Here is a 17,933-nt window from a genome sequence, read left to right as displayed (position 1 = left end):
AAAACGCCTATCATCGGGCGCCGTTAGCACGGATCGAAAACTGTCGAAATGGACTTGGCCGGCGATGAGCATCGTTTGCGAACCACTCTCGCCGTGTCCGACATTTAATGCTGCCGGCTTCAGGAGGAAACGGGCCCGAACCACGGGCATTATCCGTATATTATCGCAATGCGAAGTCTGGGTTTTTGTTTTAATTTTTGTCCATTTTTGCCCGTTGTCTAGACTTGCAAACGATTTTCCGACGCTTTATTGAAAATATCAATTATGTTTTTGTGCAGCTGAAGGCAGCGATTTTGCATGGACGGATTTTAATTGAGTTAACGGATTTCCCTGGGTTTGCCAATTTTTTTTGCAGCTTTCGAAGCCTTTTAAACGATTCTTTTTTTGCCCTAAGATGGTTCCCTACGGACTTGGTGAATTACATAATTAAATTTAAAGGTTGTAGCAATGTCTCACGTTTCAAACAAGGTGCAAAATTATTTGGACCAAAGGGAACTGGTTGTCAGTTAGCTGATATTATAGAAATATGATATTTCTTTAGTGTTGATTAGGATTGTAGGTACGTTCGTTCACAAAATTGCTCGTTTATACCAAAACATAATCAGGGAATCAACATACTATTAAAAGGAAAGAAAATCGCAGATACAAAAGCGGCATACTTCCGCTTAACCATTGCTAGTATTCGATGATTAGAAATTTTACCTCGTTTCTATAATCCGAATAATTTCTTCTCCATCGTAGAAAACCGCACCGCAAAGAGCTTTACCACAATCCATCCCATGTTAATCGCCGGCAGCTAATCAGGTCAACCGAAGCACGGCCGAAATTCTCACCGAATCGTGGTTAACATGGCGCAGAAACCAGATTTTGCATAATTTTACACACATACTCTCCTTCTCTCTCTCTCTCTCTCTCTGCGCTCGGTGTCCCCGTCATGTGGGAGAAAGCATGCGATCCTCGTGATTGCGCCTCTTATTGCTCCAAAATCGTAATCTGGCTTGTAACGCCCGTGGCGAACCGAACTACAAACCAAACTGCGTGGAAACGGTTAATCGCTCGCACCTGTAGCGGGTGTAAAAGCGACCAGCGGAACTGTCCCAACAACCGTCAGACCAGCGTAGAACACGGGCTCCCCCCGTAGCATGAGAATATATGCAAAACGGGGAAGAGTAATGGGCGGACTGCGCCGCCGATCAGTGGCATTAATAATCCGGCATTAATAATCAGTCAATCGGCATTAATAATCCAAATCATGCCGAACGGCGCGCAACCCACCGTTAAGAAGGGCGCTAATTTATGCTATTTTCCTCGCATGATCGGCTCAGCCGTCGCAGCTGGCCCTTTCCACCACAGCCCCCGATACGCTCCAAATCGGATGAGGTTTTTTCGGCCATTCCTTATGCCCGTTCGCTGCTCCGCCACTCCGATCGTAATCTTCGTTTGTAAATTCGACGAAACGGCTTTCCTCTTGGTACGGGTGGGACAAACAATGGTTGGAAAATGTTGTTTTCACGCATTACCGAACCTTGGTTGTCCGTGAAACACTTACCCATTATTGAACATTTTAGGGTAAATAAATCAAGAGAGGCACCCAGACAACAAGTTTTACCAATGCGAAAACAGCTTTTCTCTGTTTTATTGTGGAATCGTTACATTTTTGGTAAGAACACATGGTACCACTTGAAATAAGCTAAGTTCTAATAACTACGACCAGCTCGCAGGAACTGGTATGACAGAAATGATTTACACACGATGTATTTTTAGAGGAAGAAAACTAAACACACGAGTTTAAAAAATCATGCCTATTGATCTCATCGTACGGTAGACGCTCACGCTTCTTCAAAAATCTGTGCGTGACCCCCTATGACATTGAGCTGCGACTTAGCACTGTTAAGTATTATTTTTGGTAAAAATATATACATTCTTAGACTAAGTGCTTGCAATATTTATTATCCAGCGAGTTGAAAAATCCATTTCTTTTAATTTGAGCTTATTTCATTCGTTTTTCGTTTACTGCAACGTATAAAGAGGAGAAAATCCAAAGGAGCTACACTGCTTTGCGCTGGCTTAGCTACATTTTAAGGACACTTTTGATCGTGTGTGGTTCGTGCACCTAGACACTGCCGAAAACCGATTCAAAAGAATGAGAAGTGTTTCAAAGCACAATCAATAGCGTGGTGTATCAGACGCACGGACATTTCACGGACTCAGTTCTTCTGTGCTGCCCGGGCCGAGCAACGAGTTTGTATTTTCCTAGAACAGTTAGCAGGCCTGCTGTGCAATCGCCTTCGACTGCGGTTTCTGGATTGGCAGGAACAGCTTGAACTCTGCCGGCAGTTCGTCTTCGGAGTAGAGGCGATCGGAAAAGTACACACGCCGTATTCGGCAGTTGGCGTGTATTTGCACGCGCAACGTTTCCACATAGTTGGTTCCGTAGGCGCGCCGTGTGAAATCCGACAGATTGAACTGAATCTGGTTCCAGCCCTCGTCTAGCCTCATGGGCATCGTGCAGATAAACGGCTTCACGCGAGTCGTCGACTGGTAATTGCTTGCACGAAACCGCCGGCGCACGTTTTTGTCATCCAGAACCTGTGTGTTAGGTAACGAAAGAAACGGGAAATTATATCGATACCTCGGACACTTCGGCAAACAAACTGAACGGCGAAGGGAAAATTAAAGCAATTAAATCAGTGAAAGTTTTGCCGGTCGGGTCGGTGGTTGGGCTGCTGTCTCGCAGGATTGCTAACGGACGGCACGGTAACCTACAAAACTTGAGCCGAACGAAAACGCACTACGTCCTGGCGGAACCTGATAATGATGGTTCGCAAATGGACAGAAAGAGGCCATTGATTTGTTTCGGATTACCGGACCGCAGGAAAAGGCCTCGTGCCGTGTTGATTGTTTGTTGATTTTTTTTGTCTTTATCAATTACGTTCTTGAACCAAAACGTACTGATGGCTGTTTTTGTTTCATAACAACAGTAATAGTTAAAAAATTAGCATACCGGAGATTGTTAAATTTGAGATTAAATGCCGTTATTTTAAACAAATAAATTTCAGTACTAGAAAGGCGATTGATCCATTCAGGATTCGTCCAGTTTCCGTTTTTTGTATCCTCGCCTATTATGGCCGTAATGTTCTCGCCCGGTGTGCAGTGCACCGTCAGCCTTTGGGTACATTCATTCGTACGCTTCGAAGGGGGTTGTTTTGACAACGGTCACGACACTTTTTGCCCTACCCATTCCATTCGCTAACGTTATGTTGTTATGTTAAAATCATTGAACTTTTCACGACTCCGTGGGTGGCATGGGAGGCAAACATGAATGACAAACGAACAAAAAGAAAGCACACATTCCTTGAACGCGCGGCAGAACTTGAAACGGCAAAATATCGATTCCACAGCCGGAGGACGCCAACCGGCCGGCAAACCATCCGGATAACTAACCTGCACTTCGAAGGTGAAGTATTTCTTCAAGTTTTTGATGATCATCACCAGAAACGGTAGCTTGATGCCGAGCGTCTTTTTCGGATCGGCCGGACAAGTTATGTAGGTCGTGGAAACATTTGTCCCAATAATCTCCAAAACCAGCGATTGGATATCTTGATCCGTTATGCGCTTAATGTGCCCGTTGCGAACTTTTTTATCCCATATTTGTAGCGGTTTGCTGCCTATGCTGTACAGTATCGACAGGAAGCCTGATTGAAACGTGTTTTTGAACATATTCCGTAAGCGAGATCACCGGGCGAAGAACGAAAAGATTTACACGACCGCGCTCAAAATCAACAAACAACGTTTTGGTTCTCGAAGCTCTTTTCACAACTGAAGCGCTTCCCGAACGTCAAAAATTGTTTACCGCTGCAGTGCTCGAAAAACAAACGCGAAACATTCGAGTACTTTTACCTGTCGAGGATGTGTTCGGGCAGACAAATTTGAAAATGGAAAAGTTAATGCAGATTATGTGGACCAAACAATCGATCGTGGGTCAATTGTAGCACTGTTTAAAAAACTATCCGTCATTTGCAACAAGTTTCTACATTTATTATATCTTTTCATACTAATTGGCAACTGTAAGTACTTCGCAACCATCGTCGGTTATTAGAACGGTGTGCTCGAACTGGGCACTTCGCGCATTGTCCACCGAGACGGCGGTCCAGGCGTCCTCCAGGATTTCCGCTTCCACATCCCCCAGAGTAAGGACAGGTTCAATAGTGAACGTCATTCCTGGCAACATTACTCCGGGAAAATCGTTATCTACAATAAAAAGGTTCACTTTCAGAAGACTTCGTAACTAAACAAAACCCCGCGACAGTACCAAAGTGGAACACGTTTGGTGGACCGTGGAAGTAGCTACCGATTCCGTGCCCTAAAAATGCCGGCATTACCGTAAGCTCCTTTCGTCTGGCATATTTCTCTATCGATTTTCCGATCAGGCATAGGGGTTGTCCAGGGCCACAGCAAAGTATCGCCTCGTTCAGGCATTCCTCGGTGCTTTGCACCAAATGTTTTCCCATTTCATCGACAGCTCCAATCGTCACTGTCCTCGAACAATCGCCGTGGTAGCCGTTCAGAAAAACCGTAATGTCGATGTTAACGATATCGCCATCGAGTAGTTTCCGATCATCCGGTATACCATGGCAGGCCACATTGTTAACCGACGTGCAGACCGATTTTGGAAATCCCAAATAACGCAAAGGAGAGGGATATGCGTTCGCTTTGATCGATGCTTCGTGAACGAAGCCATCGATCTCGTCCGTCGTAACACCAACCTGGAAACAGAAAAATGCTGCTACCATGCCTGTGATGCTGTGTTTCGTGGCTAACCTGGGCAAAAGAACAGACGCGCTGCAAAATGGTCGCCGCCAATCGGCAGCTTTTCCTCATGCCGTCAATTTGCACTTTGGACTTGATTTCTGGCCGCCCTTCGCCACTGCTGGGAGAGTTACGCACGTAGTAATAGTCCGGCTTTGGGATGTGTTCCGGGACTGGCCGTTCTGCCGATACATTTCCCAGCTCGGTGATGATATTACACTTGCCAAAGTCTCTGTAAAATACGCTTTGGTAAAGTGGTGACATGATCTTTGCCAGTCATTCATACCTCTTACGTTTGCTGAAAAATGTTCTGCGGCCGCCCGAATTGTTCCACCATCGCACTCCATGCTGAAGCTGTTTGATGCTTTGCATCATGCTGTACCCCGACTCATTTGGCCTGCAAAATTGCGACACAATAATAATGCAAGTGTAGTTCAATTTATACTTGAAAACACACTTATTTTGGGCAATTGTTTACCTAATCTCCAGCAGTTTGAATGTCAAAACAAGTGGAACAGTGGAAACCGAAACAGCGTCGAGCAGCTGCTCAATTTTTGCTCTGCTCTACTCGAATCAAACATGAGCTCGAAAAGTGCTGTAATTTTCAAATACACACTGCTGTACAAACTGTTCGGTCAGAAGTGAAAAGCAAATCTGTAACAAAATTAAAATTATATCTTTATCTTCTTGACTTGCTTCAAAAGTAAGTTACCATATTTATAGTACAGACAAAGCATCGTTTTACATGTTCATAGCTGAATTAAACAGTATTATCATCCCTCAATTCTCCCGCCGTTAAATTTACACCGTCTCATGGTAACATTGTTTTTTAAGGGTAGCGCCGTTTTGATACATCTTTAAACGGGAAGTTTTCGAAGCCTTAAAATGCAAAAAACAAGGCTTGTTCTGTGGATCTCAAAGAAGCGGTCGAATGACGTGAGTAGCTAATCCTTCAATTATCCGGAAGTATCCGCATGCAAAATCGATGCCAACTGGCTCCGTCCTCTCGTCCACAGGTCCGCTCCGTGCAATAAAGTGAACTTGCCGGGCAGCTTCTTCGCAAAAGCGAGTCCCAGGTCTAACGGAGCTGTACGAGGGTGTAAATAAAATCGTTGGAAGCTATCGTCAAAACGCGGCGACGGCGCGTAAAAAGTGCGCGCGCTAGAAATGGAATCCGTGATCGCGCAGCTGCCGCGCTGGCACTGGATCTTAAACTTTTTATTTTATTATTATGTTTTACTTACTTGAGCATTTTTTATTGCGGTTGATTATTGCAATTATATTATTACTATCTCCTGCTATTATGGGTTTTGATCGATAGTGGTCCGCGGCCCTGCTGGTGCTCCGTCACGACGACGTAAGCTTTGGCTTTACGAGCCACCGTGCCGGGCCTTTGAGATGCGCAGTTGAAGAAGACGTCTGCCGGGGATCGGCATTGGGACCGGGAGGGACCTTCTATCAGAGGGCCGTTGGTTGCACCCTTCGTGGACGCTTCCGTGGACATCCGGCAGCATCAGCAGCGCCGCAGCGCCGTGGACTAATTATACGCCAGCTTGTTCGCCGTTTGCTGCCACTTCGCCCATCAGCAGGTTATTGCATTTTTAATGAGCAAATGCGCTGCAAACGGGTTGGTGGCGTTGGGGCCGTGGCCGGGTTCAGCGGCGGGATGACCGGGCCACAGTGCGTGCGTGAGAGGACGTGGACGCTTCATTGTGGCGAAGGCTAGATGCGCGACGAGGGGCGCAGGTCACAACAAGGCCCATTACCATACGGGGGGGCGCGCGATGGTGGATTGGAAAGTGATTTGATTGGCCGACCGGCGAGGCACCGCACGGGGTCGGATTCACGCCATTGTGGGCGCCATTTTATTTAACGACAGCAAAAGTCACATAATTTACCAAACACTTCTATTACGAATTCCACGGCGTGCGGAACGGCGATGAAGTCATCAGGTGCGTGCAAACTGTGGCTAGCGAAGCAAGTGCCACAAGCTACTTCCCATCCCAAGCCTGCAGCTCTTTTCAATCGTCCCTATAGGCCCAGGATCCGGCGGTTGTTGGGGCGGTTGGACGGTGTGACCATGTCATCGCTTAACCCAGACACCGCAGCTCCACCTCGAATCCGATTCCCCGGGAGCTCGGTGCCCCGGTGACGATGACGACGGCCACCGTCCAGAACCGTTAGCCACGGGAAGGAGGATTTTATTGTTTTCAGCAAGTCGGTGGGAAAAAGGAAATTAGCCACGGTGACGCCGACCTGACGCAACCGGGGGAAGATCGGGCCGATCGAGAGCACTATCGCGCGCACCAGAAGCTTTGGCTCTAGTTTACGACACAAGCTTTGAACTACTTTTCCGATGGCGAGGGGAGGACGACGACGGTGGCGGCCGAGCCGGGGAGGAAATTATGAAACCAGTTGCGCACATACACGCACGATCCGGCGGCCAGTTGGTGCATAAAAATTCCGACGCTACTCTAGGTGTCCGTTCTCTGACCTGCGTGCTCAGAGGAGTCAGGCTGCGCAGGAGCTACCCCGGTCTGTCCGGAGGCTGATTAATGCACATATCGATCATGGCCCCAGTTGGAGCGCTTCCGGTGCCAGGAGGAGTAGATTAAAACGGGGCGGCCCTCCTATGGCGTCTTGTGACGTATGCAAAGAGGTTCTCGAGCAGCAGCACGATGGTGGAGCAGATGAGCCCCGCTGTGGAGGGTAGGTGTTGTGAGAGGAAATTGCTAGGAACATTGTATTGCCTTACCGGCTAGCACCGAAAATGGTGTGGTCACTCCGGCCATCACAACCGAATACACTAGTGGACCGTGCTGGCAGGTCGGAACATCGTGGCGATACATCCCTAACAGACGACGTAGCATACCCGCACCTTGAGCTCGTAGTAGTCTGAAAGGGACATTCAAGGAAGTTTTTATGGAACGGCCAACGGCCACAAGTGATGGTTCTCACGTTAGTCTGAACTGCTCGCTGAATTGCTGACTGCGCTTCGGAAGAACGAAGCTCATCATTTCGAGGTTGGTGTAAAGTCCTTCCATCTGACGGGGAGAGGGAGAATTATGTTCAATTCTGTTCTGCATCATTAGCATTCACGGCACCTACGGTTCGTAGTTCACAGATTTCCTCAGCGTTGAAGCGGTGGGCAATGGTCCGGAATGCTTCGGTCAACTCGCAGTGGAAAGCGAAACCATCGTGATGGAGCAATCGTACGCCTGTGGCTACATCGGCGAAGACCGGAATGGAATGGTTCGGTGGTGATCCCGATTGCTCCTAACGTGAGTGAGATATTTGCTTCAAGTTGAAAATTTTGGACTAGCGAAATTGGTATTTACCTTCGAGGATCGACGGTAGAGCAACGCTTCGATGGTTTTTAAAACAACTTCGTCCTTAAAATGAAACGGACTAGATTAGCGCTGTGGTGAATCCCAAACTCTAACTCACCTTCGGCAGCGCTCGGTTGTATGAATCATTATTAAACACCACCGCTAGAGGGCTTCGGATCAGTTGCCCGATCGACTGTGGTTCCCGATTGATCCCACTGACGAGCTCGCCGGCAATGGAAGCCGTGTAGTAGTTGTAGAGGATAAAGTTTACCATCAGAACCGTGTACAGAACGATACGTACCGGAATTCTCGACGAGTCCTGCGTGGTGCCTTGTTGCGCTATCATTCCAATGACGTCAGTTAGGTACTGAATGGTTGCGAACGGCTGCCGACTGTCGTGGAATGTAGTTAGGAAGTGCAATGTTACCACTGTTAAAATAAATATCGCTGAAGAAACACCCCAAGCGCTCGCCGTGAATGGCGACAGGTAACCCGTCTTCCGAGTTGCTCCGTTCAGTCCTGGGGTCATTCGAAAGACGAAACCTAACCTGCAAAAAGGGATACGACACTTTTGTATTGACTACTGACATACTTTGACCTACTGAGATCGACACGGGCTGCCTGGTGATGGACCTGTAGCTCCAGCTTTGGTGTATGATGCGAACATTTAGGGGTTTCTCGCGCCGGCTTTGCAGGACACCCGAAGCGACCAAATCGTACTGGACTGTGGTGTTGTTGATCGATCCATCTACCTTCTGGTGAATTACACTGCAATGTGAAACAATATCTTATGCCTATGTTCTCAAGACTTCAATATCGAGCTGCCTACGAAAAACTGTGCACATCTTGGAGAAAGCTAACCAACGACAGATGAAACTTAGTGTGACCCGGTATGCCCTGGATGTTGTTCCAGAGATCAACCGATCCCCTTGCGTCCAATTCGGGCCAGTCTGAAGTCTGTGGCGGAAGGGTGCTTTTAAAGTAAGTTCTGCGATCGATTCAGGATGCTCAGCGACTTACCATCAATACCACCGATCGCAACGTAAGATGGCTAAAGTTTCGTCGAACTTCGTTCCGATCGAAGGCAGGATCGATACGAAGACCGGGGTCCTTTTGCCATCGACCCAACGAGTGGATTTGAACGGAGTTACCGATAGTTTCGTTTTTACCATGTAGATCGTACACTAGATACTCAAGATGGTCGGTTGATTCTTGTACCCATAGAACATCGGAGTCCATGCGCAGATGCGCGTTCAGATGGGTAAGGATTTTGATATCATTTTGTGTTTTATTGTAACTTGCGACCAACAGCCAGGTGTACGTGGAGTTAAAGGCATTATCAGTCACCTACACCAATAAAGTACATTCAGCAACTCCAACGATTTATATTTTGTTAAACTCACCTGCTGAAGCATTGATGGAAAACGGGAACAACTTATGTCGGCTACAATCGCGACTCGCAAAGAACCATGTGCAAAGGGTTCGTGATAAGCCATGTTTAGGTTTATTGTTTGGACAAACAGATCCTGGTTCGAATCATGTTTCATCATCTTCATTACCACCAGGGAAAGTTCTGTCGAAAACAACCAAACTATCTTATCTAATCAGCGATTTTTCTATTGATGGCGTTAGTTACCTTCATCGCACAGGAGAAACAACACACGGCTCGAATGTTTATAGGCCAGAAGGTCCACAACTAAATCGTACTCCAAGCAAGTCACGGTCCATAAACAGAAGGAGATTAATTTTAATAAAACTCCAAAACAATTCATTGCTGTTTTTTCATGAACTAGTTCCTGCGGGATGAAGTAAGTTACTGAGACTAAATGTATGTCCTTCGGTCCTGACAATACGCATGACCCCATAAGGGACCATCTGTTTAATTAGTAACAAGCAATCAGCAAATCAAAGAGATGTCGATCCGGAATGATCGGCCAATTATGCTGGCAGTTTTGATGTTTTTCATACAATTTGTCAGAAAATTGTTCTCTAAAATATTTACCGAGAAAGCCTTTTCTGTTCACCACAAGTGTTTATTCTGAACAAAGCCAACACTATTATAAATCGCATGCTGTAAACTTCAAAACCTAGTGCTGCCTTTCAATAATGCTTCATGTTCGCACGGTTCGGCCGTACGTTCTGATACGGTGTACATATTATTACTTCCCACCTGGGACACTAAATTACAACGAAAACTACGACCAAAGGTTGTATATTAAAAGTTTTATGATTAATTTATAATTCCTGTGGTTTGGGATCGTTCGGCGCAGCTACAATTGCTGACTCTTTCGAGCTGTCACTCAATTCTTTCGGGAAAATCAAGAAGAGGTGGCGTTGGTCGGCCCTTAAATTATCGGACCGGCCCATCGTCTATTGTTTGTGGACGTAATTTAAAACAATAAGCGCGGAATGGCGCGGAATGGCATTTCGCACAATTTTGCTATCTGTTATGGTCATCGGGCAGCCGACCGGCCGGGCGTTGATGTTGTTCCCGAAAACCGCTCGAAGGCGAAACCACGCTGCTCACCAGGCCACAACGATCCGTCGTTGCCGCCGTCGCCGTATGGCGCACCGTTTGCTTTCCGCCAGATACATTAGCCCCGATAGTGCGATGCCAACTGTAAAGCAGGTCACAATTCAAACCATTAACATCAACGCCGCCATTTGACGACGCGGAGTTTGGCCGAGTTTTTTGTGGAATGGTTACAACCTCCAAGTATTATGAACGCCAGCAAAACCTCGCTCAGCTCCACCGAGTAGACCGTTGCACTTCCTTGGCAGATCGGTTTGGGCATTTTGTGGATCCTATTAATCCGCTTTACGATTCCCGTTTCCTGTGCCCGCATCAGCCTGATGCGGGGTTCGTTTTTTCGCATAGATCCGGAGGTAAGATAGAGCAGAGAGAGGGATAGAGGCAGTTTAGGAACCGGTGTGACGGACGGCATGTGAAGCGATTTGACGAGAAGGTTGCCGCGACTCACGTGGTTCGGAACATTTCGCTGTACATACTCTGTTTGGGCAAAATGAGAGCCAGCAGACGAATATCGCTGTTGTAGAGACCTCCGACCTGTGGAAGGTGTGATTAGCAGCCTATCGATGCTGACGTCCCGCACTGACCGTTTCTTACCGTTCGCACCTCGCATATCTCGTTGGCCGTGAACTGTTTGGCTAGCGCAGGGTAGACCTCGGATAGCTCACAGTGCAGAGCGTTTCCACCGCGCCGCAGAAACGGAACTGCCTGGTCGACGTTGGTATAGAGTGGTAACTCTTGTGGAGTCCTCGGTGGCAGGGCTTTCCGCTCGTACAGCCGTTTGCTGTAGGGAAGCGTTTGCTCCTGGAAAGGGCGAAACATTAGCGAAGTACTTCGTCCTACCGTTCTTCACCCCTAGCGGCTATCGATCCTGACCCTGAGCAGCACCTTATGGTAGCCCGTATCGGTGAACGAAATCTTCACCGGGCTGTCGATGAGTTGGGGAATCGTTTCCGGACCCATCATCTGGGCGCTCAGCAGTCCACTGACGACGGTGGACGTGTAGTAGTTGAAGAGTACCAAATTGGCCACCAGAAGCACCAGCACGGCAAGGCGTACAGGCACGCGGCGTGACACGGCCGGAACTCCTTGCTGGGCCACACAGCAGATCACGTCCAGTACGTACGCCATCGTCGATCTGTTGCCGCGCTCGGATAGCTGCGACAGGCACCGTAGGACCACCACCGACAACCCCAGCGACACCAAGAACGCGATCCACACGGGGAGCGAGAAAGGGGCGACGAAACCGTTTCCTTCCGATTGGCTGCCGATGTCCGGTGTGATTTTGTAGATGAACCCACTTCTACAAGAACAACACAAGTTATCGAACAGACCACTTAGGAACCCGGCTGAAGGCGGCCCCTACTCGAATATCCAGCTGTAATGTATGGCGTCGAATTCCTCATGACGATTCATCCGCATGAGGACACCCGTCGCTGCGACATCCGCTTCACGGCGCTTCACTACACCCAGCAATCCCAAACGATACCCGGACGGTAGCCGACCGGACCATCCTCTCGTGACACGAAATTTGATGCTATGAAAGAAGGGTGAAGGAGTACGTCAAACGTCCAGAACACCCGGCAGCCGTTGGATAGGAATCCTACGTGAAGTTGTGGTAGTCCCTCAGCACCACGATCAGGGCGTAGTGATACTTCAGAAAAGTCGTTGTTCCCTTCTGCACTCCACGTTCGTAGAAAATTTGCTCAACCTTGTCGGACGTTACGTTATCGCGATCGATCTAGAACCTCCGGATCAATGAGTCCGAGATCGTCACCCCTGATTGAATGATGCTCACCACAGTAACGCCCCGGAGTTGGAGGCGGTCGAAATTTCCGCGCATCCTATAGCGACTGTAACTGGCCACCTGCTGAATCCCTTCACCCGTGCGCCAGCGACCGTACAGCGTGCGATGGATATCCTTACACAAGTGGCGCCCTTGGGAGTAGATGTCGAACAGATTAACCGCTCCGTCCGGGTCTGCCTCGAGTATGGTCAAATCGGTGTCCAATTGGATTCCGGTTAAATTCCACAGCACTCGCTGCACGATCGACTCGGCGGAGGCGTGAGCCATCGTTCGCGGTAGCAACAGCCAGCTGACACTCTGGTTCAAGAGCCGATACCTGGAGACCTGCGAAGATAACTCATTAGCGTGGGGTTATTTCGGGCAACATTCTGAGGAACCTCTTCCAACAGCACCGGTGCTCCTGGACACTCGAAGTCAACCGCGGCGCACAATTTCGCGTACTGACGAGGTGCGAAAATGGTAGTCACATCGTACCGGCGATCGAGGTCGACAAATTGGACCGCCATACTGCGGTCACCTGCCGCACGGAACACTCTGGCCCGTTCCGGGACTAACTCGCCACAGTCGAAAACGATCGCACGCTGACAGTGTTTTAGGGTAAGAAAGTCCACCAGGAAAGCTTCCCTATCCAGGAGCTTGGCTTCGTAAGCCACTACCGTCGTGGCGGTGAACAGTAGAGCGGCGAGATACATCGGGTAGTTGTCTCCGTTTCCGTGGATGGACACCGATTAGAATCGGATCAGGAAGGATTCAGCTTTATACACCTGACTTCCCTGACCGTCAAGGACCCAGTGATTGATGGACAGCCACTAGAACGGGCTAGAATTATGAATGCAAATCGGAAGTGCAATCGGCAATGTAAACACTGCACACCAGGCTTCCATGGTTGAACTCTTTAATTTTTGACGAGTTTCTGCAATCTTGCTGTCATCAGAGTCGCATTCCATCGTTACCCACCCATCGTTAGGGTTCTACAAAAACAACCGCCACCGCGGTTTATCCTTGAAGTTTTTATCACTGCTAAAGTGCACGACCACTGACCATCGACGGGACTGTAGCTGTTGATGGGATAATAATGGTTGGTGCGATTCGAAAAACGATCCCTGAACGAACCTGCCGGACTCGGACCCGCGCCACGGACACGTGACCTTCGGCACTTGGGACGGCCGTCCGTCAGCCATCGAGTGTTGCAGTGTCGCCCTAATTATCTTATCTTGCCACTCAAATCTGCTGACCGGCAGCACCAGAAGCACGGCACGGGAAAAAAGGGTCCGGCTTAAAGAGACCAACAAAAAAGGCGCTTCCACCGAGAAGCCGCCGGTTGACGCTCTCGACGGCGGTGGTCACGTGGTGTAAGTACATTTTCGCACGCGCATTACGCCGTGTTCCAACCTTGGCGATCCGTTTTAGGGGCCGTTACCTCCCGGTGCTGCAGAACGTGTGCGATGCAAGTCCAGTTCTGCTTTTTGCTGCTGATGTTGCGGTTGCGGCACTCTCCACTCCAAGATGCCGGTCCTCCCACTGTTGCGATCGAAATAATAAAATTATAATTTTTACTACACATCCTTTGTTTTACGTGCTGTGGTGCTGGGCCGGCGGAACGGTCCGACGGAACGGAAGGGGTGTACTCTGATCGCTTTCAGCTCAGGACGCCTCACCTTGAAGAAGCCGGCTCCCAGCCGGGGCTGCGGTTTGGAGCGACATTTTACATAATTATATGTAGACGATAGTTGTGGTGTTAAGGAATAATATAAAAAGCAGTACTTCCTGAGCGGTGCCCTTCGAGGCGACGGAGGGCCACCTGAGCACTATTAAAAATGCAAATGTAATGTGTGGTAAAAGCTAGGTACCGCGGCAGCCTCTTCAGAGCGAGCGAGAGAGGGAGAGAGGGAGAGAGAAAAATTATCATATGCTCGGAGCATGACATGTTTTGAAGAGCCTCATTTTATCCTTTGTGGCCGGAGCGATGATGCGGTGCCCGTTTGGTCGCGTGGATAGCGACAATATTTATTTGCATTATGAGCAATGAATATAATTTTGTTTAATTAAAATTATACACTTCCAGAGCAGTGCGTACGTGGTGCGTTTTTGGAAGCTAACGGGAGTTTCCGCGAGCCTTGCCACCTAAGCAGGCATTGCTGACATCAACCATCTAGTGATGCTGATTTTCATAGCCGAAATTTACGATTGCTGCTTCGTTCGTGTTAACAGCATTATATCACGTAGCGATAGAGTAATTCTCCAGTTTTTTATTTATAATTAGCAAAAAACACCGCTTGAAAATCTTTAAAATACGAGAATCCTCTTTATCGGCCAATGTTAATCTCTGTTGCTTTCTGTAACTGTGGGGCTACATGAGGTGTTCCGTAATGTTTTTGACATTAACGATTAATGCCAAACTGCTGCGCCTCTGTCAAAACGTTTACGCCTCGCGCGAGCCGTAAACCCGAGCGTAATTATTTTTTTCATACGCTTTGCTTACAAACAGAGAATAATTTATGTTTTTATTTGCTGGTATAGCAACAAAATCGGAAAAAAAAACAGATAAAAAAATTCAGAAATCAATTAATTTCTCTTCTATTTCTATTTTCTTGGACCAAAAACACGAACGTAAACACGTTTCACGTTTCGTTTTTATATTTTTGCTGCCACACGAAGCGTAAACGTTTTGACATTACAAATTAATTTTACGCTAGTTTTCACGCTTCGTATAGCCCCCTAGTCACAAATTAATTTTACGCTAGTTTTCACGCTTCGTGTAGCCGCCTAGTAACGCTGTATAACACTAACTCTCTTATCACGCCACAGGAATCGTGGCATAACATTTACAATAGATCTAAATAGATCTAAATCGAAATAGATCAAACAGATTTAACCCTATTTCGTTTCTTTTCAATCATTTTGATACCTTAGACTTATTGAAGCTGCTTATTGAGCTGCAATCCAAATGTGGATTAGCTCTGTACTCTTACGTAATCAAGCATTTATGTCTAATAAATTTCTTTAAAAAAAAAAGAATTATAAGTGCTTCAAATTATGCTCAGCTATAACGCCACCTTAACCCCCCTCTGGACTGTGCTGCGTCGGCCAAAAATGAGTCCACACGCATCATATCTGCGAGAAGCAAGAATGTCTTGAAGAATCGGTTCACTTTTGCTTCCGAGCGCCATTCCATTTGTAACCCATCCGGACCGGAGTTATTTAAATATTCCTCGACGAATTTAAATTATTTCGTCGTCCCATTAGGTTCGGCATGTCAGCTATGACGAGCCAAACAAACCAACAGCGGGCAGTGGATGAAAAGACCGGGCAAAGACAGCGGCAAAGGCCGTCCGGGTGTACTCGAGCGTGGCCCGCAAATTGCTCCACACGCTCCCGACGCTCGGATTGCCGTGGCGCGTGAGATTCGGGCCCGGCGCTACCATCCGGGGCCGGGTGTAAATGAGAACCAGACGCATAACACTCGATACGGTTATGGGAGACTGATTTTCCCGGTTCCCGCACGTCGGAAGCCCGCCGGACCCCGGGAACATAATTACCATTGTGTCTGTCTGTCTGGGCTGAGGTGAGCTGGGGCCACACCCAACGCCAAGAAGCGGGAGCCAAATTACGGCCGTTTCGTGACCTTTCTATCCGAATGCCACCGCGGAGAGACGGACGGCTGCGACTGCTCCCACGTGCCGATCTGATCGGGGACACCCCACCCGGCCAGGAGGGTGGGTTGGGAGGCGCTTCCGGTACTGCTCCACACCACATTCCGTGCGCCGCCCCCCGCCCGAAGACCCTAGAGTCTCCAATCTCCACGCGATGGTGCTCAAGTTAAGGGATATCTATAACGGGTTGTCCCAAGCACCCCGGTCACCACTGCCACCCCTACCGATGACACTGGGGCACACAAAGAGGCAAGAGGCCATACCGATAAACCAGACTCACACAGAGACAGAGAGCCCCAACAGTAATCGATGATTGAACGAGCCGTGCAACTAATCTGTAGTAAAACCACCGAACACACATTAGCCGCGGTCGACCGGGCCTAGTCCTGCCGTCCCGGGGGCCACCGCCGAGAGGGGTCCCGAGGATGAGCGACGCGAATTGACGGACAATTTGCTTACGGTGCTGCTTCGACTACTCTATCAATCTCGTCCGCCGCCAGTGCCAGTGTCTGCGCGAACGGCGATGTTTAATTTATCATTGCAATCAATCATTTTGCACAGCATTAATGTTATCATTCGTGCTCCGCACCGCACCGATGCAGGATGCGTCCCGATGCGAGGGAAGCGAGAGAGGAGCATACAAAAAAAAATGGAAAGCAAAACGCCTGATGCGTCGATCCCGCGGGGCTCCCCTGCCATGATAGGTCAATCGAGCGCTGGGATCGAGCTGGGTACAGGGTGAGTTATAAAACCGAGCGGCAGCGGGCGAGAGCTCCCCGGGCTTCCCGGCCTCCCCGGTCCCCCCGGCTCGTCCGGTCGTCGCGACATCGGCGGCGACAGATGGTGCTGCTGGCGGTTGCGCTTGGAGCAAAAACCCGCCCGACGGATGCGGGCTATGCTGGGCCGGCGAGCATAGCGAACATAAAACACATAACCGCGTGCGCGCTCCCGAGAGCAAGAAGCGGCCACAGTCTGCGTCGCCGTCAGCGCAGTGTGTAGAATTAAAAGCCATAACCCCGTTTCTTGGTACGTGTGCGCGCTCCTTGTGTCCGTGTTTTTTTGTTCATAAATTATAATTGTGACAATAAACGGAGAATTACACCTTCGCGGTCGCGGCACCGCTCGACAGCTGCCCAGAAGCCGACGTGTCCAATGCGATCCGTTCCGATCCGGGGCAGTGACAGGGCCGGTGCACAATTGCCCAGCCCCACACACTAATCACTTATTCGCTCTCCCGGGGCCGGCGGCTCATCAGCCGGTAAAGTGTTACCGTTTGCCTCTTCGGCTGCTGCCGATCCGATTGATGGTCCCACATTTTCCGCGCCCATCATCATCAGTCACCCGCGGGTTGGTCGGCCGACCAGGCCAGGAATTTGCCTCCTCGCAAGAAGCCGGCACCGGCTGCCGGCTAGACGAGCCGGGCCGCTTTAAACATAATAACTTTAAACCCAACTTCCCGGACCGCGGGAGTTGGGTGAGACGGCGCACTCTGATTGAATTAATTGATTATGAATAAACATCGTGTGCCGGGCAGATAAACGATCCTCCGGGATGCGCCGGTTGTGTGGTTGGAAAATTGATGTTTATCGTTTAAGATCGATTGAATCGCGGGGGGTGGGGGGCGGCGGCGGCGGTGAGGGTGGCGGCATTGATAAACAGATTGATTGGCGATTGTGTAGGGCTGCGCCGTGCGCGTTGGGCACATGGATGCGGAAAAACGGCACGCCACGCCACGGCAGTGCGTCCATCATCATCGGACCCGGACTACGACTCCTTGGCTTTGGCCACGGCCAGTTTTCCGGCCA

The 17,933-nt window shown here is 49.1% G+C and overlaps 3 protein-coding genes across 3 annotated transcripts; all 3 read right to left on the bottom strand.

Annotated features, from left to right (window-relative positions):
- Positions 1-1,647: 1,647 nt before the first annotated feature.
- On the bottom strand, positions 1,648-3,758 carry LOC131209256 (cilia- and flagella-associated protein 20). The gene is made up of 2 exons (XM_058202276.1): positions 3,445-3,758; positions 1,648-2,589 (listed from the first exon to the last, which is right to left on the bottom strand). Exons 1-2 carry the CDS (start codon positions 3,718-3,720, stop codon positions 2,263-2,265), a joined length of 603 nt encoding a protein of 200 aa, XP_058058259.1. The 5' UTR covers positions 3,721-3,758; the 3' UTR covers positions 1,648-2,262.
- Positions 3,759-4,029: 271 nt separating this feature from the next.
- On the bottom strand, positions 4,030-5,279 carry LOC131210239 (methionine aminopeptidase 1D, mitochondrial). The gene is made up of 5 exons (XM_058203452.1): positions 5,267-5,279; positions 5,096-5,206; positions 4,822-5,041; positions 4,313-4,766; positions 4,030-4,251 (listed from the first exon to the last, which is right to left on the bottom strand). Exons 2-5 carry the CDS (start codon positions 5,182-5,184, stop codon positions 4,055-4,057), a joined length of 960 nt encoding a protein of 319 aa, XP_058059435.1. The 5' UTR covers positions 5,185-5,206; positions 5,267-5,279; the 3' UTR covers positions 4,030-4,054.
- A 2,141-nt stretch (positions 5,280-7,420) lies between these two features.
- Positions 7,421-13,167, bottom strand: LOC131207805 (uncharacterized). The gene is made up of 11 exons (XM_058200436.1): positions 13,031-13,167; positions 12,467-12,791; positions 12,276-12,409; positions 12,035-12,205; positions 11,545-11,971; positions 11,266-11,472; positions 11,120-11,205; positions 10,877-10,988; positions 7,768-7,853; positions 7,565-7,704; positions 7,421-7,509 (listed from the first exon to the last, which is right to left on the bottom strand). Exons 1-11 carry the CDS (start codon positions 13,165-13,167, stop codon positions 7,421-7,423), a joined length of 1,914 nt encoding a protein of 637 aa, XP_058056419.1.
- Positions 13,168-17,933: the final 4,766 nt, after the last annotated feature.

Source organism: Anopheles bellator, chromosome 2 (genome assembly GCF_943735745.2).
Source record: "Anopheles bellator chromosome 2, idAnoBellAS_SP24_06.2, whole genome shotgun sequence".
Lineage (NCBI taxonomy): Eukaryota > Metazoa > Arthropoda > Insecta > Diptera > Culicidae > Anopheles > Anopheles bellator.
This window is presented reverse-complemented; position numbering and strand designations above follow the sequence as displayed.